Source organism: Pristiophorus japonicus, chromosome 6 (assembly GCF_044704955.1).
Source record: "Pristiophorus japonicus isolate sPriJap1 chromosome 6, sPriJap1.hap1, whole genome shotgun sequence".
NCBI classification, from domain to species: domain Eukaryota; kingdom Metazoa; phylum Chordata; class Chondrichthyes; family Pristiophoridae; genus Pristiophorus; species Pristiophorus japonicus.
The window spans coordinates 178268209-178293452 of record NC_091982.1 but is presented as its reverse complement, the minus strand read 5'-3'; the positions used below and the strand labels follow the sequence as shown (position 1 = coordinate 178293452).

At 40.5% G+C, this 25244-nt stretch overlaps 1 protein-coding gene across 1 annotated transcript in view; it reads left to right on the top strand.

The window, feature by feature from the left end:
* The window catches only part of LOC139265891 (guanine nucleotide exchange factor DBS-like), a 429407-nt gene that overhangs the window by 164705 nt on the left and 239458 nt on the right, over positions 1–25244 (top strand). Inside the window, exons 8-13 of the mRNA XM_070883437.1 lie at positions 7390–7514; positions 9937–10051; positions 19083–19202; positions 20328–20519; positions 20614–20805; positions 24761–24938. Of these exons, the coding sequence (XP_070739538.1) occupies positions 7390–7514; positions 9937–10051; positions 19083–19202; positions 20328–20519; positions 20614–20805; positions 24761–24938 (922 nt within the window). The remainder of the gene's footprint in view (positions 1–7389; positions 7515–9936; positions 10052–19082; positions 19203–20327; positions 20520–20613; positions 20806–24760; positions 24939–25244) is intronic.

Below are 25244 nucleotides of genomic sequence, written 5' to 3'. Positions count from 1 at the left end.
CATATTGCCAATTGAATCGTAAAAATGCATTAAGTAAAAAGCTACTTAAAGGTAACAGCATATCTAAAAATTACTTTACCTAAGAAATAGGGCATTTGAAATCCAGTTTAACACCACCCTTTGAGGGCTCAATGGGTAAAGGAAGTGTGGAAGTGAGCCATACAGACCAAGAGCCCAAAATTCCACATTGCCTTTTTTTGACACTATTTAAGATTAAAGATCAATTTTTTAAGGCGAAGTTGCGCCAAATAAAATCCGAAGTTTCGCCATTTTTCGGTTTGAATTTGGCACCGCGCAGGGAGACCTTAGCTTCTGTGGGTGGAACGACTTGACAGCACCGAAAAACTGAGATCCCGTTTTGCGCATGCCCAAGCATTTAGGTTTCCAGGAAAACATGTAATTGTACAGCTTTATTCTGTATATAACCCATGCTGATTTTTCCCATGCTGACCTGCTGAGATTTCTAGTATTTTTTGCCCCTATCCCCGGCCGAAAGGTCCCCGCTGCTGCCCCTATCCCCGGCTTGGCTTCCACCTCCCCCCGGCTTCTTTGGAAGCCGACGCCGAACTCTTGTGTCTGGCCGAGGGAGCAATTCTGCCGGCCGGCACTCCGACCCTGTGTACCTTGAGCCTGGTGAGCAACGGTTCGGTGGTGGAACTTCAACACAATTTACTGCAATAAATAAAGTTTCTCTTTTCCCTTCGCACAAGTAAACATTTTTAATTAGTTTGGATATAATACAAGTCTTGTTCCCTCCCTCCAAAACCTATAACTCAGCTCTCATAAACAAGATGGTGTCTTTAACGCCAATTTCTATCTGACGCCGATTTAGTACAGTAAGCGCCGCTTTTGAAAAAATTCTTATTGGCGAAACTCGCAAAAACGCCGTTAGGGTGGGTTTGACCCAGAGTGACATCATAAAAATGTTAACAAAAAAAATCGTCTGTTACCTATTAAGGATGGAGTTATACCCTTGGCGAAACTTGCAAAATTAAGTTAGCTCCAAAAAAACACTGATACCTCCAAATATTTCGCGCTAAATGGTGGCGAATTTTGGGCCACAGGTATGGTCCAAGACAAATCCCCTGCCTGGTTCACCTAAGATCGCAATAGATTTTCTACAGTCAGTCCCATTGTCTCTAGGTTAAGGAGGGGAAAATCAGCAAGCATTTTCACTCATAACCTTTGCTGGAAAACGTGCATGGGTAGACACTGGACAAGAAAAGGATTGGACTCGGCTGTGATACCTCCCATTCTTGAATAGTCAATTGACAGTCACTGTTTAAAGACCGTGCCTTTAGCCAACTAGGCCCCAAGCTGTGGAATTCCCTCCCTAAACCTTTCCACATCGTCCTCCTCTTTTAAAGCGCTCCTTAAAACCTTTTTGACCAAGCTTTTTTTAGTCACGTGCCCTAATATCTCCTGCTTTATGTCTGATTACGCTCATGTGAAGCACCTTGGGACTTTTTCTTACATTAAAGGTGACATATAAATGCAAGTAGTTATCATTGTTAATTCAAAGTTACTACAAAAAGCTGAATCTCCATGGTATTTAGAGCCTATGGAATGACTAAGAATCTCAAATTGGATTGTTAGCTTAGATTCAGAAACATTTTAGTATACCGTATTGCTGTCTCATCTAATCACACATGTACTTTTTATCCCTTGAACTTTGTTAGTTGTACCTTCCTCTTTTGTGTCCAACTATGCAGACATTTCTTCCTGTTCATGAGCTGCCTCCATTTATATTTTTTCATACTTTTAAAAACAGGATATAAACTGCATGGCTGCTTACAGTCTCTTATTTTCTAGCAGCAGTTTATAGCATTGTGTTAGTAAGTCAGTAAAAAGTGATTTCATTCTTGCCATTGTTCCATATGTAATCCTTGGCAATGATATTTGAATGCTGTTCCCACTCAACATCAGCTGGTGTGCACATCCAACAGGGTTTGCTGGATGATGATCACGAGTGAGTGATTTTTCCCCTCCATAACCCATGGGTGCTGTGACCAATTGTAATGCTGCTATTCTGGCTGAGATCAGCACCCCCAGAGGGTATTAACCGAGCGCAAATGTTTTGTCACCTGGAGGGGGGGGGGGGGGGGAAGAAGGGGCGCTACTGCCTTCTGCGAAATTATGGGGGAGTTGGCGGAGGCACAAAGTGTCAGCACCCGGATCCCACCGGTAGCACCTCAGGCTGTGCACAGCGACCTGTTTTTGCCACACAGCGGAAATTGGGTTAGTACCTGTGAGGCCGCCGCGGCCGATGTTTGCACCAGGCTCACGGTCCCGAATCAGGCAACACACCTCTCGCGGGCGAAAAGTATCAAGGGGAGGTGGATGGCGCCTTTTTTTTCTCCGGCTGACTTACTGGTCGGGCCTTTCGTTGTCTATTTTGCAAGGTCTGTGCCACGATGGTGCAGCCCGGCACTCCGCTTCTTTGCTGGGCTGTGGTCACGGTACCCCACATCCCCGGTGGTGTGGTAGAGGCCCCTCACGACACTGCAGAGCTCACAACGTGCCCTTCCCTTTACGGAAGAGGAGGGCCCTGTGCTCGCAAAAATTGTCAGTGATTATATCAGAGTAAGTTGCGCACTTACCACCCTGGTCCTGTCCCCAAGAAGAAGTGGAGCGCACGACATTGTGCTTCACTTCCTTTCTGGGGCGGTAACCCCAATTTCGCAGCCGGGGAAGGACTTCCGCGTCGGGCGCAGGAAGTCCCAACTTTGCCTCGATTACCACCCCCAAATGGAGCGATACTGAATTTTGCCCCACAGGCATCTAAGCTAGTACAATCTTGCTCTGCGGGGCATTGGAATAGGTTCTGGGGGAGGTGGGACCAGTACAAACCGGATGGTCTGCACCTGGGCAGGACTGGAACCAATGTCCTAGGGGAGTGTTTGCTAGTGCTGTTGGGGAGGAGTTAAACTAATATGGCAGGGGGATGGGAACCAATGCAGGGAGACAGAGGGAAACAAAAAGGAGACAAAAGCAAAAGACAGAAAGGAGATGAGTAAAAGTGGAGGGCAGAGAAACCCAAGGCAAAAAACAAAAAGGGCCACTGAATATAAAGGGGCTGCAGGAGGGGTCAAAACTAAAAATCATGGTTTAAAAACTAGGATTAAAAAACTCTACCTAAATGCTACGCAGCATTCGAAATAAAGTAAATGAGTTGACGGCACAAATCATTACAAACGGGTATGATTTGGTGGCCATTACAGAAACATGGTTGCAGGGTGGCCAAGACTGGGAATTAAACATACAGGGGTATCTGACGATTCAAAAAGATAGACAAGAAGAGAAAGGAGGTGGGGTAGCTCTGTTAATAAGGATGATATCAGGGCAGTTGTGAGAGATGATATTGGCTCTAATGAACAAAATATTGAATCATTGTGGGTGGAGATTAGAGATAGTAAGGGGAAAAAGTCACTGGTGGGCGTAGTTTATAGGCCCCCAAATAATAACTTCACGGTGGGGCGGGCAATAATCAAGGGAATAATGGAGGCATGTGAAAAAGGAACGGCAGTAGTCATGGGGGATTTTAACCTACATATCGATTGGTCAACTCAAATAGCCTGGAGGAGGAATTTATAGAATGCATACGGGATTGTTTCTTAGAACAGTATGTAACAGAACCTACAAGGGAGCAAGCTATCTTAGATCTGGTCCTGTGTAATGAGACAGGAAAAATAAACGATCTCCTAGTAAAAGATCCTCTCGGAATGAGTGATCACAGTATGGTTGAATTTGTAATACAGATTGAGGGTGAGGAAGTTGTGTCAGAAACGAACGTACTATGCTTAAACAAAGGGGACTACAGTGGGATGAGGGCAGAGTTGGCTAAAGTAGACTGGAAACACAGACTAAACGGTGGCACAATTGAGGAACAGTGGAGGACTTTTAAGGAGCTCTTTCATAGTGCGCAACAAAAATATATTCCAGTGAAAAAGAAGGGCAGTAAGAGAAGGGATAACCAGCCGTGGATAACCAAGGAAATAAAGGAGAGTATCAAATCAAAGACCAATGCGTATAAGGTGGCCAAGGTTAGTGGGAAACTAGAGGATTGGGAAAATTTTAAACAACAGCAAAGAATGACTAAAAAAGCAATAAAGAAAGGAAAGATAGATTTCAAAGGTAAACTTGCGCAAAACATAAAAACAGATAGTAAAAGCTTTTACAGATATATAAAACGGAAAAGAGTGACGAAAGTAAATGTTGGTCCCTTAGAAGATGAGAAGGGGGATTTAATAATGGGAAATGTGGAAATGGCTGATACCTCAAACAATTATTTTGCTTCGGTCTTCACAGTGGAAGACACAAAAACTATGCCAAATATTGCTGGTCACAGGAATGTGGGAAGGGAGGACCTTGAGTCAATCACTATCACTAGTGGGGTAGTGCTGGACAGGCTCATGGGACTCAAGGTAGACAAGTCCCCTGGTCCTGATGAAATTAAAAGAGATGGCAGAAGTTATAGCAGATGCATTCGTTATAATCTACCAAAATTCTCTGGACTCTGGGGAGGTACCAGCGGATTGGAAAGCAGCTAATGTAACGCCTCTGTTTAAAAAAGGGGGCAGACAAAAGGCAGGTAACTGTAGGCCGGTTAGTTTAACATCTGTAGTGGGGAAAATGCTTGAAGCTATCATTAAGGAAGAAATAGCGGGACATCTAGATAGGATAGTTGCAATCAAGCAGACCCAACATAGATTCATGAAGGGGAAATCATGTTTAACTAATTTACTGGAATTCTTTGAGGATATAACGAGCATGGTGGATAGAGGTGTACCGATGGATGTGGTGTATTTAGATTTCCAAAAGGCATTCGATAAGGTGCAACACAAAAGGTTACTGCAGAAGATAGAGGTACGTGGAGTCAGAGGAAATGTATTAGCATGGATAGAGAATTGGCTGGCTAACAGAAAGCAGAGAGTCGGGATAAATGGGTCCTTTTCGGGTTGGAAATCGGTGGTTAGTGGTGTGCCACAGGGATCGGTGCTGGGACCACAACTGTTTACAATATACATAGATGACCTGGAAGAGGGGACAGAGTGTAGTGTAACAAAATTTGCAGATGACACAAAGATTAGTGGGAAAGCAGGTTGTGTAGAGGACACAGAGAGGCTGCAAAGAGATTTGGATAGGTTAAGCGAATGGGCGAAGGTTTGGCAGATGGAATACAATGTCGGAAAGTGTGAGGTCATCAACCTTGGGAAAAAAAACAGTAAAAGGGAATATTATTTGAATGGGGAGAAATTACAACATGCTGAGATGCAGAGGGACCTGGGGGTCCTTGTGCATGAATCCCAAAAAGTTAGTTTGCAGGTGCAGCAGGTAATCAGGAAGGTGAATGGAATGTTGGCCTTCATTGCGAGAGGGATGGAGTACAAAAGCAGGGAGGTCTTGCTGCATCTGTGTAGGGTATTGGTAAGGCCGCACCTGGAGTACTGCATGCAGTTTTGGTCACTTTACTTAAGGAAGGATATACTGGCTTTGGAGAGGGTACAGAGACGATTCACGAGGCTGATTCCGGAGATGAGGGGGTTACCTTATGATGATCGATTGAGTAGACTGGGTCTTTACTCGTTGGAGTTCAGAAGGATGAGGGGTGATCTTATAGAAATATTTAAAATCATGAAAGGGATAGACAAGATAGAGGCAGAGAGGTTGTTTCCACTGGTAGGGGAGACTAGAACTAGGGGGCACAGCCTCAAAATACGGGGGAGCCAATTTAAAACCGAGTTGAGAAGGAATTTCTTCTCCCAGAGGGTTGTGAATCTGTGGAATTCTCTGCCCAAGGAAGCAGTTGAGGCTAGCTCATTGAATGTATTCAAGTCACAGATAGATAGATTTTTAACCAATAAGGGAATTAAGGGTTACGGGGAGAGGGCGGGTAAGTGGAGCTGAGTCCACGGCCAGATCAGCCATGATCTTATTGAATGGCGGAGCAGGCTCGAGGGGCTAGATGGCCTACTCCTGTTCCTAATTCTTATGTACTTATGTACTTATGGCTCAGTGACCGTGTAAATTAGCTGGTTGGCAATCAGGTGGTCTGACTAGATTTTACCAAGAAAGATTGTCAGTGACTATACCAGGGTAATTTAACAAATTGAAAACTTGGAACCAGCCTTTAGGACATTCTCGGAGGGATTGTGATCAATTTTATTCGTCCTTACCCAAATGGAGTTCAAAATGCGTAGATGACCATATAAGCAAGCCTGACAATACTCTGGGCAAATTTCTTGTCACTTCTGTTAATCTGCATAATTTAATGATGATAGATTGCAGATATTTGTATATTATCACAGCTGTTCCAAGGAAAGAAATGTCTCATATGTTCAAAGTAGCAAAATGTTAATTTATACTCATGTGACTTAATAGAAAGGTAATACAATATATAGACATGTGTGTGGCTATTTCAACAAAATAGTATCAGCATCTGCAGATAATCAACAATCATGCCAAAGGATCTGATTAGTAACAGTTTGCACTTTGGCGTTCAGTGTCAAACAGTTTACATTCGATCATTCACAGGAAATGACAAAGCTTTTACAAAAATGGCAAAGAATTTGTAAATTCATTCAGACAATGCACAGCATTCAGTTAATTCATGTAAAATGCCATCCATTGCCTTTTGTTTTTGCAAAAGATCGTAATGAACCCCTAGTAAAGAAGGCAAATGGCATATTGACCTTCATAGTGAGAGGATTTGAGTATAGGAGTAGGGAGGTCTTACTGCAGTTGTACAGGGCCTTGGTGAGGCCCCACCTGGAATATTGTGTTCAATTTTGGTCTCCTAATCTGAGGAAGGACGTTCTTGCTATTGAGGGAGTACAGCGAAGATTCACCAGACTGATTCCCGGGATGGCAGGACTGATGTATAAGGAAAGATTGGAACAACTGGGCTTGTATCCACTGGAGTTTAGAAGAATGAGAAGGGATCTCATAGAAACATGTAAAATTCTGACGGGATTGGACAGGTTAGAGGCAGGAAGAATGTTCCCGTTGCTGGGGAGTTCCAGAACCAGTGGTCACAGTCTAAGAATAAGGGGTAAGCCATTTAGCACCGAGATGAGAAGAAACTTCTTCACTCAGAGAGTAGTTAACCTGTGGAATTCTCTACCGCAGAAAGTTGTTGAGGCCAGTTTGTTAGATATATTCAAAAGGTAGTTAGATATGGCCCTTACGGCCAAAGGCATTAAGGAGTATGGAGAGAAAGCAGGAAAGGGATACTGAGGTTGAATGATCAGCCATGATCTTATTGAATGGTGGGGCAGGCTCGAAGGGCCTAATGGCCTACTCCTGCACCTAATTTCTATGTTTCTATGAAGGGCTTCCAATTGTCATTTCAAAGCAATGATTACTAATCTAATGTTTTTTGTTTCTCAGGAGAAATTGAAATTGGCAGTAAAAGAAGGCAACACCTTACTAATATGTATTAAGGAGCCACTTACTAAAAATCCTAATTATAAACTGAATTATGATGACCTGGAAAATATGGCTACCGTTGAAAGGTTAGTGAGAATCTTCAAACGTCAGAACATTTACATTTTCTTTATTGCATAAATTGTCATATAAAAGCATGTGTCACAAAACATTTTATTGATAAATTCTACTAAATCAGAGTCATTTTTTGTGCTTGAAATATAATTGTTAAATATTTTACAATTAAAATTGGATTTTCAAAGTTTCTTTGTTGTGCTCAGATGAAAAGGATTCCATACCAGAAACATCACTCTTTACAACATTCATTTTATTGAAGATAAAGATCTGCACATATATTTGTTTATCTTGCATAAATCTACTACTTGAGTTTGTGTATTAACCATTTTTCTATCAATAACTACAGCAAAAATAGCTAGAAATTTCATAAGGCTCCAAGTTGAGAAATGGCTAATTATCCCACCCAATTCATGCCATCATTCAGTCTTTGCTGAATCAGAAATTAATCTAAATTCCTTTTGAATTGAACGATGTCAGTATTTACTGTGCTAGCTTCCAGCTATTCCATAAGTCAACATTTAACAATGAAGAAGTTCTAACAAGTTGAGTTTAGCTTACAGCTTTTAATTTCTGATGGTAACATATTAAATTGAATTAAAATGTCTACGGAAACTAAGAACTTTAATTTCATTCACAATATCATAGGAATAAATCAAAAGCAACCAAGGTTAGCCTTTTATTTCATTTTAATCGTCCACAAGCTATTTACATGTGACCGCTAGTGTCGTTATCAGGGACTGGGAACAAGTTGCATGTGTGACATCTTGATAGTGTGTGGTCATTTGGGCAGATAGGGGAAACACAAAAATGTGTGGAGAAAGATAACTTTAAAAATACAAAGCTTTTGACTTTAAAATGTAGTTTTGAATATGTTCAAATCAATTAATGAATTTGTTGACTTGCTCACGGCAAACTGAAGAATACTTTTTTAGTTCAGCCTGGTGGGGGCTGTGGAGCAGAGGTTGACCCAGAAATGGAGCAGAGGCAGACCCAGGAATAGAGCACAGCCTGCAATAGAATTGGAGTGTAGTAGACAACAGATGGGTTGTGTGTGTCGGTGGAGGGGGAGGCGGGGAGCTTTCAAGGAGATAGTATGGAGTCGAAGTTAGATATAGTACAATGGCACGCACTTGGAAAAAGTGCTGCTGAAATTATTGTAGTGATGCTGATAGCCATCCTGTCTTTTCCCAGTGATTCAGGTTTGACATTTTATTGGCAGTTGGATACTGGTTGATAGTCTGACACCCTTCATTGACAGCACTAATAAAATCTGAGAAAATAGCTATACAAATGTTAATTATAGACATAAAACTTTATATTATATAATTAGATATGTTTCTGTGAGGATCTTGCACATAAGGTTAACTCAGAATCAGAATCATAGAATGCCAGAAAACTGGCCATTTGGACCAGCAAGTCTATGGCAGTGTTTTTCTCCACCTGAGCCATATAGTCTAATCCCACTCCCCTGCTTGATCAGTATACCACTTAGAGTTGAACTTTTCAAGCAACTATCCAATTCCTTTTTAAAGAATTGATACATTTACGCTCATTAAAGGTAGAGAATTCCAAATTTTGACCATCCTATATGTAAATAATTTTTTTCTAAATATTTAATCCTTTTTGTGATTATCTTAGCTTTGTTTCCCCTCGTTGCCACCTTGCTGACGAGTGGAAACAACCTATCAATATTTACCTCATAACCATTCGTATCCTTGAAGACATTTTGACATAAAAAGACAGCATGTTTGATAAGTGCATCTTCAAATTTGATATCACTAAGCAGCTCAATGTTTCTTCACACCACACTATATTTTATATTTTGTTCTTTTTAAGCAAATGTTTTCCTCTCCTCACCTGATGGCACTAACTGTTACTGCAATTTGATTCAATAGGTACCAGCTGCCTCCAGGACTTCACCCAAGTAGCCATTCTTGATATGGGATGTCAGACAGTGATAATAGGCTACTCAAGCAATAGGGGCATCAAAGCCAAAACTGCTCCTGCCTTTATCTAATGTGCACACTTTCCAACAAAAGTTATTGGACAGTGATTATTAGTAAAAATCTTGACTGATTACCCCCCCACCCCCACCTCACCTCCGCTGTCTATTCCAAGGGTGCCAACATCAGTTAAAAAGTGCTCCAGTTGCTGCCCATCCTGAGATTCGATAACAATACAGATCAAGAATCAAACCCAAGACTTTTTGGTCTTTATGGCTTAAGAAATATACCAATTGCTGTTTTTAACCTTCAATTATATATATTTTTTTAAAAAGGCTTTTATTTTTATTCATCTTAATTTTATACTTAAAATTTTATTTCAAATGGAATTATTTCAGAAGTATTTAATAAATTACAGTAGATTATTCTTCAACATCTATTGATGCCCAATTTATAATTCTTTGGTATCCCCAAATTCTGTTTTTGATAGGTTACTGGTGCAATTGGATGAAACTGAAAATGCCTTCGACCAGTTTTGGTCCAAACACCACCTCAAACTAGAACAATGCCTCCAGCTGCGACATTTTGAACAAGACTTTCGGGAGGTACTTTTCACCTACTATAGATACAGCACATGGATTTGTTTGTGAAATTAATTGGTATTTTCTGCAGATTTCAAATGTTGAAATATTTGTATCATCTTAATTAAAACATAACACATATTTGAGGTCAAGACAAATTCTGCTTCTTCCTAATAAAAAATGTAAACATGTTAAATTTGAAGTACTGTTTACATTCTACTTCATTCTGCATCCTGCACACACTGTGCAAGAATAGTGCTACTTAAGTTTTTTTTTAAATCTAAGACCAGTCATGATGTTGAAGATAGGTGGTGCAGCATGTAGTTTTGTACACCCACATTATTAAATGTCTCCAAAAAGATTTTCCTCAGCTAAAGGTTCATTGCTTCTTCTGCCAGAGCTCTCACAGGAGAATCATAGAATGATATAGCATAGAAGGAGGCCATTCAGCCCATTGTGCCTGTGCGGGCTCTTTGGTAGAGTTTTCCAATTAATCCCACGCTCCTGCTCTTTCTCCATAGCCCTATAATTTTCTCCTCTAAGTATTTATCCAATTCCCTTTTGAAATTTACGATTGAATCTGCTTCCACCACCCTTTAAGACAATGCATTTCAGATCATCACAACTCGCTGCGTTAAAAAAAAAATGTTTCTTCATGTCGTCTCTGGTTCTTTTGCCAGTCACCTTAAATCCATGCTGACTGTAATTTCTTAGCCCATACTTTTTCAAATGGCGATTAATTTTGTCCCGGATTAAAATCACTGCAAGTTTCCCACCACTGACGTTAGGCGGACTGGCGTGTAGTTGCCGAGTTTATCTGTTGTGGAGTATTAAAAATATAACACTCGACACAAGGTCCGTACATAGAGAAAAGAATTGTTTATTAAAACCTGATTAATCAAGGGAGATCCGGTTGCAATACTGGATGCTATCCTTACCGCTCTCATGGAACAGCCTGTGCTGTTACATTTTATACATTCAAAATACAGTCAAAATAAGGAAACTACGCGAGGAAATGTTCCATTGGTTATTTGCCACCAGTCCCCACCCACCCACTACTAATACATTGGTTAATACAGTTACAGTAATTTCATTGGTTAATATTGTTACAGTAATTTCATTAGTACATTCAATCTCTAATGATTTCATTGGTAAATTCAGTTACAGCCACTTTGGCTGTGCGGCCCCTACAGGTTACGTGTTACATTTCTGTGAACTTCGTTCCCAGGTTTTAATGCTTAGACTGGTGTCCTTGACAAGTGCATCTGGCTATTCTCATTTCAAAGAGGCTTTGTTTTCTGCTATCTCGTGTGACTCAAAAATGGCTGCCTCAGCTTATTTTTTCTGTGAGCTGCCTACATTTGTCTTGTCTGTGCTCTCAGGAGTGTTATCTCCTCAGAGAATTTTCTGACTTAGTCCTTAGCCCCTTGTGAGAATGTGAGACTCAGCTATTCCTCCATGAACACATTAAGCCTTTCTCTCAGCCTTCTTGCTTAAGATTTTAACTTTGCTAAATTACTTTTCCCCTGATTAATTCTTTCCGCTCTACAATATCCCCCTCCCCTTTTTTTAAAAACAGGGGCATAACATTTGAAATCCTCCAGTCCTGTGGCTCCATCCTCATATCCAAGGAGGATTGGAAGATTGTGATCAAATCCTCCCTTACTTCCCTCGGTGACCTAGGATGCCTCCCGTCCGGACCGGGTGACTTTTCTACTTTAAGGACTGCCATCCTTTTAAGTATCTTTATCTTTATCTATTTTTATCCTAGCAATATTGCTACTGCCTCCTCCTTTACTGCTGCAGTGGCAGGAGATTTTCAAGTCAGTCTCAAAGCAGGCACAATACCGACAGTTAGCTGAAGGCCACCTGTTTTGGATGGAAGTGCTGGCCTGTTCGAAAATCAGATGTGCAAATGATTATCCAATGTCCTCACTAGATCTTTCTCTGCTGGACACCCATTTTTCAGCCGAGAAACAGGAAGCCAATAGTTAAAAAAAAATCCTCCCCCTCTCCCCCACCCCCCCCATCCCCGCATCTCCACAAGTCTCCAGCCTCCACAACAGTAATTAGGTTCGTCAGACAGATTATCGCACATTATGTTAATTTGACTGGCCTGTACAGGCTTCTGTGTTTCTTTTCATGTTCCCCAGGAGACTGAGGTGTCAATAGCAGTTGATACCAGGCACTGAATCTCCAGAACATTTCACACTAGGTTATCACTTTCAGGCCCATGCATAAAAAATAATGCTCTTTAGGTTGTATGATAACACCAGTAAGCAATGTTGCCTAGGCAACTACAAAGAGAAAATAAAGCAGGTGCAAACAAAAACACTAGCATACAAAGGGCTAAGGCATTAATTAGAATTTTACACTCAGCAGAGAATGAACACACCTGCACTGTAAGACCTGTGATACTGACAGAGAATACATTGGTTGCATCAAAACGAAGTGTCCCCATTGTTGGGTCAGCATGCTTGCACCAACATCTGCCAAATGGCTTTACTGTGCAATATGTAATAGCCCACTGCATGAATATATCTTTCAACTGCATATAGATCTCCCCCTCTATCTGACCTCTACACTTTGTGTCTTATAATGTACACCAAGAATTACTTAGGATATACAACACAGAAACAGGCCATTCAGTTCAAGCAGTCCATTCTCTACTTGCGCCTCCTCCTGTCTTTCCTCATCTAACTGTGAGCATAACCCTCTCTTCCCTTCTCCCTCATGTGGTTATCTAGCCGCCCCTTAAATGCATCTATACTATTCACTTCAACCACTGCCTGTGGTAGCGAGTTCCACATTCTCACCACTCTCTGAGTAAAGAAGTATCTTCTGAATTCGCCATTTGATTTCTTGGTGACTATCTTATATTAATGACCTCTAGTTATGCTCTTCCTCACAAGTGGAAACACTCTCTCTGCATCAACTCTATCAAAACCTTTCATGACTTTAAAGACCTCCATTAGGTCACCCCTCAGCCTTCTATTTTCAAGAGAAAAAATGACCCAGCCTGTTCATCCTTTCCTGATAGGTGTACCCTTGCATTTCTGGTATCATCCTTGTAAATCTTTTCTGCACCCTCTCCAGTACCTCTATATCTTTTTTATAATATGGCGACCAGAATTGTACAGAGTACTCCAAATGGTCTAACCAAGGTTTGATACAAATTTAGCATAACTTCTCTACTTTTCAATTCTAATAAGAACATAAGAAATAGGAGCAGGAGTAGGCCATTTGGTCCCTTGAGCCTGCTCTGCCATTCAATAAGATCACGGCTGATCTGATCATGGACTCAGTTCCACTTCCCTGCCCGCTCCCCATAACCCTTTATCGCTCAAAAATCTGTCTATCTCCGCCTTAAATATATTCAATGACCCAGCCTCCACAGCTCTCTGGGGCAGAGAATTCCATAGATTTACAACCCTGAGAAGAAATGTCTCCTCATCTCAGTTTGAAATGGGCAGCCCCTTATTCTAAGACTATGTCCCCCAGTTTTAGTTTCCCCCATGAGTGGAAATATCCTCTCTGCATCCACCTTGTTGAGCCCCCTTATTATAAGTTTCAATAAGATCACTTCTCATTTTTCTGAACTCCAATGTGTAAAGACCCAACCTATCCTCATAAGTGAACCCCCTCATCTCCAGAATCAATCTAGTGAACCCTCTCTGAACAGCCTCCAATGCAAGTATATCCTTCCTTAAATACGGAGACCAAAACTGTACGCAGTACTCCAGGTCTGGCCTCACCAATACCATGTACAGTTTTAAAAGAACTTCTCTGCTCTTATACTCTTTACCCTTGCAATAAAGGCCAACATTCCATTTGCCTTCCTGATTACTTGCTGTATCTGCATACTAACTTATTGTGTTTCATGCACAAGGACCCCCAGATGTCTCTGTACTGCAGCACTTGGCAATTTTTCTCCATTTAAATTATAATTTGCTTTTCTATTATTTCTGCCAAAGTGGATAACCTCACATTTTCCCATATTATACTCCATCTGCCAAAAGTTTGCCCACTCACTTAGCCTGTCTATATCCCTTTACAGATTTTTTGTGTGTCCTCCTCACAATTTGCTTTCTCACCCATCTTTGTATCATCAGCAAACTTGGCTATATCACACTTGGTCCCTTCATCCAAGTCATTAATATAGATTGTAAATAGTTGATGACCCAGCACCAATCCCTGCGGCACTCCACTAGTCACTGTTTGCCAACTGGAAAATGACCCATTTATCCTGACTCTCTGTTTTCTGTTAGTTAGCCAATCCTCTATCCATGCTAATATATTACCCCCAACCCTGTGAACTTTATTTTTGTGTAGTAACCTCTTATGTGGCACCTTATCGAATGCCTTCTGGAAGTCCAAATACACAACATCCACTGGTTCCCACTATTCACCCTGCTCGTTACATCCTCAAAGAACTCCAGCAAATTTGTCAAACATGATTTCCCTTTCATAAAATGATGCTGACTCTGCTTAATTGAATCATGCTTTTTCAAATGTCCCACTATTGCTTCCTTAATAATGGACTCCAGCATTTTCCCAATGACAGATGTTAGGCTAACTGGTCTATAGTTTCCTGCTTTTTGTCTGCCTCCTTTTTTAAATAGGGGCGTTACATTTGCGGTTTTCCAATCCGCTGGGACCGCCCCAGAATCCAGAGAATTTTGGTAGATTACAACCAATGCATCCACTATCTCTGCTGCCACTTCTCTTAAGACCCTAGGTTGTAAGGCATCAGGACCAGGGGACTTGTCCGCCTTTAGTCCCATTATTTTACCTTGTACCACTTCATTAGTGATAGTGATTGTATTAAGTTCCTCCCTACCTATAGTCCCTTGATTATCCACTATTGTGTCTTCAACCATGAAGATGGAAACAAAATATTTGTTCAACGTCTCTGCCATTTTCTTGTTCTCCATTATTAATCCCCCAGTCTCATCCTCCAGGGGACCAACATTTACTTTAGCCACTCTTTTCCTTTTTATGTACCTGTAGAAACTCTTACTATCTGTTTTTATATTTCGTGCTAGTTTACTTTCATAATCTATTTTCCCCCTCAATCATTTTTTTCGTCATTCCTTGCTGGTTTTTAAAAATATCCCAAACCTCTGGTCTCCCACTAGTCTTGGCTGCATTGTATGCCTTTGTTTTCAATTTGATACCCTCCTTTATTTCCTGAGTTAGCCACAGATGGTTATCCATTTATGCATAAGTGAATTAATTTATTTATAAGTGTTTTTATTTTAAAACTGATAACATTGAGGGACAGCACCTCTGACAATGTAACACTTCCTCAGTACTGCACTAGAATGTCAGTTTAAATGATATGCTGAAGTACCTGTTTGGTGTTTAAACCCACAACCTTCTGACTCGAGACGAGAGTATTATTAATCAGAAGTTTGTGGGTTAACTGCTAAGAAGCAGACAGCATATTTATGTAACGTATGCCTATTATTATACTCTAAGTGCTTATCAGGGTTAATTGGCTACTATGAGTCAGTAAAGTATTATCTGCTGGGTAGGACTGCAGTTACACCTATATTTTTGTATAAATAAAATACTTTAAATAAAAATCTGTTAACACACTGGAAGGACGCTCCAGCAGTAAATGTGCCATTTTCCTTCCTACTTCTTAATTCTATTCACAAGGATTCTGACTTAACACAACCTTTTGTTCAGAATAACCTTTTGTTCTAATACGATGATAGTATTCTTCATTATCATTACCACCCAACCCAATTTTTTTCATTCACTATCTTTCCTGAAAATCTTATAACCAAGAATTTTATGAAACAAAAGAAAGTCTGTTAGACTTTTACTTCAATCCTGTTTTCTCACGACAATCGTAATCTCTGATGTTTGCTGTGGACTTTCAATTTCTTTCTCTTCCTAAATCTGTTCTTACTCTTTGCATATCTAACAAAGGAGTTTTTTTGGCTGGATTTTGCTGGTGATTGGCCTGAGTAATCGGTGGCGGATTGGGTGGGAAAGTGTTTTTATTCCCCAGCGGATTGGGTCACCGCTGTGAACCTGCTGCCACGTCCCTTTACCAAATGTCGGGCCTGTCAGCGCTGAGCAGATCTGACACACAGTGGAGAGTTAACAGCGGGGGATCCAATGCTTTCCAGCTCACCTTCTGCATTTGACAGCTCGCCCATGGGATCCATGCTGGTCGTGGACCACATCTGTCAAGCTGAGGTGGGACTTCAGTGGTCATTGAATCAACTGTTGAGTTGACAGTTTCAAATTTACAGTAAAAGCTACCACCTTACAGAGATATCTTCCCTCAGCACAAACTCTTCCTTACTGCATTTCCACAACAGATTCACCATGCTGCAAGGCTTTACACAAGTCTCCATCCAGTTTGACCTTATTACCTCTCTCATCATTGACAGATCGCTTCTGTCATCTCTACTTCACATGCCATCTATTCCTCAGCATGGTGCCCTTTATACTCTCTCATCTTGGTCCTCAGAATCCCACCACGATCAATGCCAACACCAGCAGCACCAGGCACACCAGCAGCAACAACAACCTTCTCTGCAATCACCTGGTGCTGCACAGTACAGAGAGCATCAGCACCCAACCACATTGCTGCTTGGGACACTAGGGATGGCTTCACCATGGCCAGATTTACTTCACTTGATGCTGTACACCCCAGCTGCCACATGATGTGCCAGGTTGGCACCACCCCACACCAATACCATAAAGCATCCTTACAATGCCCAAGCCATTCCTTTCACTCATCACCATTGTGGGGGTACTGTTGTGTCTCACCATTCACTGCAACTCACTAAGCCACTTCCAAAGGTGAACACAAATCTGTCTAAAATCTGTTGAAAATAAAGGTTTCAATGTTTGACACCACATTAACAGAAACTTTACATGGACATTGCATAAAGCACCCAAATACCAACTCTTGTGTTGTTAGTTGTTATCATTGCCTTTGTGCAGTGCTTGTCAGTGTTTGCAGCAGCTCAATGCTGTAGAACACTGATAGCACAAATGTCAAAATAAAGTTGGTCATAGTCCCTTTAAGGAAATTGGCTGATGAAACGTCATCAAATGACATCACCAGACTTGCTTCCTCTAATTAGCCTGGAAACGCGCTGAGTGGGCTTAACAAACCCCATCAAGGGAAATTCATTTCACAGAGTGGGATGGAGCCAACAGCAGGGTCGGGACCTGCTACCGACGTCGCCCGCCATGGACCCGTCGGGGTCAGCAAAATCGCGGCCTATATAACTGCTTTTCAGCCTCAGTTTGCTGCAAGAGGACTAATACAAGCTCCTCGACCTCCTGCACAATTTCTTGACTTTCTCTCTTTTAAACAAAGTAAGGGGTGTAATGGCATAGCATACACGAGGAAAGGGACATTGAAGAACTCGTCAAAAGTCCCAATAAATTTCTCAGATTTTCTTCCCGAATTATGCATAGTAAAATCATGTACAATTTCTCTTAGCGGCGCTTGATTAAATTTTACATACATACAATGACACAAATTGGAAGGCAAAGATACAAAAGAAAAATTTTCAAATCACAAATCACTATCAGTCCATTGTTTTTTTCTTGTTTCAAATATCTTGTTGATTCATCCTGTTCCAATTTTGTTTTATTACATATGGGATTGTGCATTTTTCCTTCAACTTGAGTTCACAGTTCAAACAGTTACCACAATTGATGAACGTTTTATTTGCCTTCATGTTGTCATGAAAAATATAAAACATTTTAAAGTTTTGGGTGCATCATTCTGCCAGATAAGTATTGGCCCACTTGCTCTGCCAATTGTCATTAGTAAGAGAAGTACTGAGGTACTCGGATATCTCCTTCCTGACTAGTCATAACAAAATCATAGCAAAATCCATCATAGCAGCAAGGAAGATGCACACCATTTTTTTGATCTAAAAAGAAATTAACTCTCCATACACTTTTGAATTTAATCAGAAACTAATCAAATTTCTAATTCCATCACATTGAGCAAGGGAGTTTCTCAGTGTTCCAGCCAACATTTATCCCAGAACCAACACTACCAAAACATTTATTTCATTGCTGTTTGTGGGACTTTGCTGTGAGCAAATTGGCTGCCATGTTTCCTCACAAAACAACAGTGACTACATTTCAAAAGTAATTCAAGTTTAGAAGAATGAGAGAGGATCTCATAGAAACATAAAATTCTGACGAGATTGGAAAGGTTAGATGCAGGAAGAATGTTCCCGATGTTGGGGAAGTCCAGAACCAGGGGTCACAGTCTAAGGATAAGGGGTAAGCCATTTAGGACTGAGATGAGGAGAAACTTCTTCACTCAGAGAGTTGTTAACCTGTGGAATTCTCTACCGCAGAGAGTTGTTGATGCCAATTCATTGGATATATTCAAGAGGGAGTTAGATATGGCCCTTACGGCTAAAGGGATCAAAGAGTATGGGGAGAAAGCAGGAAAGGGGTACTGAGGTGAATGATCAGCCATGATCTTATTGAATGGTGGTGCAGGCTCGAAGGGCCAAATGGCCTACTCCTGCACTTATTTACTATGTTTCTACGTGAAGCACTTTAGGATGCGGGCATGAATGGTTCTATATAAATGCAAGCTCTTTATACAACGAGCAATGTTATGGGGATCCAATAGTATAGAATGCAAGTTCAATATTAGCTCAATTTGTGGAACTATGTATATTTAATATTTCTAACCATATATGTATGTTTTGGTCGTGACACATTGGAAAATTCAGATCAGTAAAATTCCAACTTTTGATCTGCATTAAGTACAGATTTTGATTTTTTCACCAACTTCTAGTACTGCAGCTTAGGTTTTATTTTAAAGTTACATTATCTGTACTAAAACTTGAGATGCACCTACCTAAGCTAATTATATAACATTGTCTGAATACTAAACATATGTTGCCTGAATCCAATAAGATCCAAACTCATGCGACAGGCTATTGAGGTATAAGCAAATATTCAATGCCAGTTTCTAAGTGTAATGATAAAATTGAACTGAAGGGGTGGAAACTGGTTACAGTTGTTGCTTGTTGCCTGTTTGCAGGTGAAAGTCATTCTGGATTGCCTAATGGAAACACAGGCTGCATTCACTGACATTGGAGACAGTGTAGCCTGTGTGGAACACCTCCTGAAGGAGCTCCAATTGCAGGAAGAGAAAGCACAGGCAAGTGACACTAAAATGTCCTTCAGGTCTCAACAGATGAACTCCCTCTTCCACATTTACTCAAAGTCCTGTAACCTTTTTACAAAACAGAGCGAGTAATTTCAATTTCCCCAGTGCTACCTGTTAAGCCACTAAATGATTATTCAGGTGTCCATCTGTTCCAGGTTGGAAATATGCTTACTCCATGTTACAATTACTTTTTACATCCACTAGTGGTCCAGAAACTCATAAATAAACTTCGCCAACCTAATTTACTGAGGCTTTATGATATCCCCAAGCTTGTCAAAAACATTTGTGACAAACAGTGGTATTTAGTGCTGTTGTATCAAAGACCAGTAGTGCTGTCATGTACATTTTGATGAATTTCCTGGATTTGTACTTCTTTTCAACTAAAAATATAATCAGTTTCTTGGGCAGTTGACAGAATCTTTAGAGCACTGATTAGCTACCATTAAACCTTTTACAAATACTGCATTGGGATATGTAGCTGAGAGTACCACTGGGAGGGCACAAATCCATCCCTCACCATTACTTTCAAATATCTAATTTGAATATTTAAAAAGTAAAAAACAGATTGGAACATTTCAGAAGTACAATTGGCATATTCAATTGAAGGAGTCAATTTTCCAATTATGCCTGGACAACAGGAAACCTCACCTGCTGCCAGTGCATTCTGGAAAGTAATGCCCAACATGTTTTTCCTTTCAGTATAACAAATATAGACTCCCACTATTAGAAGAAAAATACTTATTTTCAGTTATTGTAAAAAATGTATTTGCAAATTGAATGGCCTTTTTGATAACAAATATACAATGTAGCCAGTCCTCAGAATCTAAGGAGAGATTTCCACCACTACAGCCTGCATTGGCACGGAAACAAAAGACATCAGGAAGAATCTTCACCAATTTTTTCTTGAAGGCTTCTATTTTAATGCTAAAATAGCATGCACAGGAGTGCAATACAAATAAGTTTTGCTTTTGTCCTCTAATATTGGCAACAGCATTTCTAAGTTTATAATCTGTGGCTTGTTTTACAAATGATCTGTTTGAACAAATTAATTGTCAATCTTAGATGTTATCGTTTTTGTTATTTTATTTGTTAGATATCTTTCCATCTTTTTTACAGGAATCATTAGAAAAGGCACAATTATTAGCTCTGCATGGAGACCAACTTATCCAAAGCAACCACTATGCTGTTGACTCCATCCGACCAAAATGTAATGAACTCAGGCGTATTTGTGATGATTTCACCAATGAAATGAAGAAAAAACATGACGTGCTTGGAAAATCTCTTGAAGTCCATAAGCAACTGGACAGCGTAATTTATCTGTTATAGTCTTCAACAATTAGTCACAAAACAAGCAACTGTTTATTGAAATTCTATTTTTAATTATTTAATTTTGTCCTTTAAGGCCAAGGAATGGTGTGAAACAGGGATCTATCTCCTGGCCTCTCAAGCAGTGGATAAGTGCCAAACACAAGAAGGAGCTGAAGCTGCTCTCCAAGATATTGAGAAGTTCCTCGAAACTGCCAAAGACCACCAGCTTACCAATCCTAAAGAGTTCCATAAACAATTTGAGCTGTTTCTTACTACAGAAGTTAAGGTAAACTAGAAACATTATTGGGTTAAATAATATAAAACATGGTGTTACATTTTCCAGAGTCATCTATTAATGAACAGACAAAAAATAGCTTAGCATAAAAGAAAATATTGTTTCCTCTAAACATGTCAAAATAAATCTAGGATAGTAGATTTTATCTATGTTTGAGAATATAAAGTCCAATACAATACAAACCTATAGGATATTTTATGTTTTATTGTAAATGTAACATTCCAAATATATATATTTCCCTTTAGCAGTGACCAGCATCATTAGAACTCTTGAAAAGTTGAACAGTTCATAGAAATTTGCAGAACGGAAGGAGGCCATTTTGGCCCATTGTGTCTTAAGTTGAAAAGATTTCATCATCATCATAGGCAGTCCCTCGGAATCGAGGAAGACTTGCTTCCACTCTTAAAATGAGTCCTTAGGTGGCTGAACAGTCCAATACGAGAACCACAGTCCCTGTTACAGATGGGACAGATAGTCTTTGAGGGAAAAGATGGGTGGGACAGGTTTGCCGTACACTCTTTCCGCTGCCTGAGCTTGATTTCTGCATGCTCTCGGTGATGAGACTCGAGGTGCTCAGCGCCCTCCCGGATGCACTTCCTCCACTTAGGGCAGTCTTTGGCCAGGGACTTCTAGGTGTCAGTGGGGAAGTTGCACTGCATCATGGAGGCTTTAAGGGTATCCTTGCAATGTTTCCTCTGCCCACCTTTGGCTCGTTTGCCGTGAAGGAGTTCAGAGTAGAGTGCTTGCTTTGGGAGTCTTGTGTCTGGCATGCGAACAATGTGGCCTGCCCAATGGAGCTGAACAAATGTGGTCAGTGCATCAATGCTGGGGATGTTGGCCTGGTCAAGGACACTAATGTTGGTGCGTCTGTCCTCCCAGGGGATTTGTAGGATCTTGCAGAGACAAGTGAATTAGCATTACACTTAACACACTGGTCTTTTAATTGTTTGAACAGTGATTGTAGTTATAGAATTAGAGGAAGTCACTTAGAGAAGTGAGCTTGATACTTTGAGGGAAATAACTGGAGATTCATATCGAGTTTCTTTGGATTGATCTGGAAAATTGAAAGGAAGAACTGTGTTAAAGGTCACCATAAAATTAAAAGGCAGGTGCATGTTCTGCTGTGGGAGATCATTTCAAAAAATGTAATGCCAAGGCTCGGTTGTAATTATGGGAGATATTAATCTTCCTGACAGACTTGAACATACAATAGGAATCTGTATGCAAGTGGGAGTTTATTGAAGTACTGCAGCAATCTTTTCTGAAGCAGCAAGTGAAGAAATCCACAACATATGGCAGTATTAGATTTGTTCCTAATTAATGAGCAGTGAGTAATGAGCCATATTGAAATAAGGGAACATCTGCAGTTTAGTGAACGTGGTGCTACTTTTAAGGCTGAAATAAGGACAGAATAGACAATAAAAACAATCAAGAAACTGAATTTGAAGAGAACAGACTGAGGGGATGAAATGCTTACAAAAGAAATGTGAAGAACTAGTTAAAGGGAAGGATATGAAGGGAAAATGGAATTGCTTTAAAGAAGTTCGTTCACATTAGAGAGGCACTTTATTCCAGAAACAAGAGGCGAACAAAAGAGTAAAACTGACATGGATGACAAAGAACACAAAAGGCATTAGGGAGATAAAAAGAGCATATAGATTTTTCTAAAGATACAGGGAAGGGCGAGGATAGGGATAACTTCAGAATCAAGCAGAAAAATGCTAAGACAGTGACAAGAAGCACAGAAAGCGAGCAGGAGCGGAATATAGTGGAAAATATAAAGGCCAATCACAAAGTGTTCTTTAAATATATCAGGAGCAAGAGAAAGCTGCAGAGGGATGTCGTACCATTTACCAGTGGCAATAGGGAGTGTTGTGAGGATGGACGAGAAATGATTGCGGACAGGGAAGTGGCAGAATTCTAAGTCACTATTTTGTGACCATTTTCACGACTGAAAGTAGTGAAGAAATGCCTAAAATGAGGAAACAGTATAAGGGAGAGAGCAGGCGGGAAACCCTTAGCATCACAAGGAAAAGCATATTCGGGTAAAAAAGCATAGAATAAACAAAGGCTGAATTATTCCATTCATGGGTACTAATGAATTGCTAATCAATGTGTGATAATCCAAAGTGATTTGGACAGGCTATGTCAATGGGCAAGAGGTGTCAGATGGAATTCAACACAGGAAAGTTTAAAGTCACAAGATTTGTTACAAAGAATCAATAATGTGAATTAGATATTAAATAGTAACATGCTTGAGATAATAGAACAGGAATGAGATCTGGATGTTTTGCTGGATAAGTCATTAAACCATTGGGTCAGTGTTCACAAGTAGTCAAGAAAGTAAATGAGATGTTGGGATATAAAGCTAAGGATTGTGCTTTCTAAGTCATAGTATTTGGTTCTGGTGAGAATTCATGTGAAGTACTGTGAACAATTTTGGTTTCTATTACAGAAAACATATTGGACTGAGATCAGTGGAGGATGATGAGGCTCTGTACAACTGAGCATCCCTTCCTCACTTAGTCTTTCTGTATATGTACACTAGCTTTTAGTGATCTGTGCAGATGGACACTCAAATCCCTTTGCATCACCACAGCCACTAGTCTCTCACCATTAAGAAAATATTCCAAAATGTCTTTCTCACACATTGATCTCCATTTGCCATTGTTGTGCCCACTCATTTAGTCTGTCTATGTCCTTTTGTAACTTCCTACTCCCATCTACACAACATACCGTGCCTCCTAACTGAGAAGACAGTTCAGATTTTTAATATACAGCTCACCAATGAATTCATCCAATGAGAATCCAAGCCATAATGATGAGGAAGCAGGAAAATGAGCTAGTGCCACCTCCTGTAGATGTATATTGGGTAAGAATAAAATTGGCACTCAGCTGTGATGCCCACAGAAGTTGGTTTAGGGATGACAGGAGAGCATTGAATTCTGAGGAGAGAGGGCAAAGGGGATTGAGCTGGAAATTGAAATCACAAAGGATGGGGAGAAAAGAAGTCTCTAAATTGTCAGATTGCTTGTCTGACATCCAGTACTGGATGAACAGAAATTTTCTCCAACTAAATATTTGGAAGACCAAAGTATTATCTTCGGTCCCCGCCACAAACTCCATTCCTCTCACTAGCATCTGTTTGAGGCTGAATTAGAATGTTCGCAACCTTGGTGTCATATTTGACCCTGAAATGAGCTACTGACCACATACCTGCGCCATAACTAAGACGGTCTATTTGCACTTCCGTAACATCGCCCGGCTCTGCCCCATCTCAGCTCATCCATGCCTTTGTTACCTCTAGACTTGACTATTTCAATACACTCCTGGCTGGTCTCCCATGTTATACGCTACGTAAATTTGAGGTGATCCAAATCTCTACTGCCCTTGTCCTCACTCGCACCAAGTCCCGCTCACCCATCACCCCTGTACTCGCTGACCTACATTGGCTCCCGGATAAGCAACACCTCAATTTAAAAAATCTCATCCTTCTTTTCAAATCCCTCCATGGCGTCACTCTCCCTCTCGTTGCAATCTGCTCCATCCCTTCAACCCCTTGAAATATCTGCACCACTCTAATTCTAGCCTCTTGAGCATCTCTGATGTTAATCGCTCAACTATTGGCAGCTGAATCCCTAAGTTCTGAAATTTCCTCCCTGAACCTCATGGCCTCTCTCTCTCTCTCTCTCTCACTCTCTCGTTCTTTTCTCCTTTAAGACGCTCCTTAAAACCTAGCTCTTTGACCCTAAGCTTTTGGTCATCTGCCCTAATTTCTCCTTTTTGGCTCGGTGTCAAATTTTGTTTTCTAACACTCCTGTGACGTGTCTTGGGATGTTTTACGATGTTAAAGGCGCTATATAAATACAACTTCTTGTTAAGGGCAGAAAATTTGGTGAAAAAAGGCAAAAAAAAGGCTTTAATATTTCATTTATTTCTGTTTCAGATCAACATACAGACAATTCTTCAGAAGCTTGAAAATGTCCAAGAAATGTTCGAAAAGCGTCAAGCTAGCTTAAAGAAGTTAGCAGCCAAACAGACTCGTCCAGTTCAACCTGTTGCCCCACGTCCCGAGTCATCTCCAAAACGCTCCTCGCCAAAACCAATTAGAGCACCTGTCCTCAGTAAGTGGCAGAATATCCTTTTCCTCAGAAAAATTTGCAAAGTAATTGTGGTACGGTAGGGTAGAATTCAAAATAGGATGAACTGAAGGTTTATCAGCTTCATAGATTTTGACATCAGATCCTCACTACCCCATTGGGAAATGAAATTTAAGTAACTGGTCTCTATTACATCCTACAGGCATTACATCATCTGTATTCAACACAAAATAATTTTTCAGCAAATAAGCAGTAATAGTTTTTATTTCAAGCCACATAGCCTTTCATTTCCTCACTAATCTCTTGTGGCTATGTAATGCTAATGTGAAA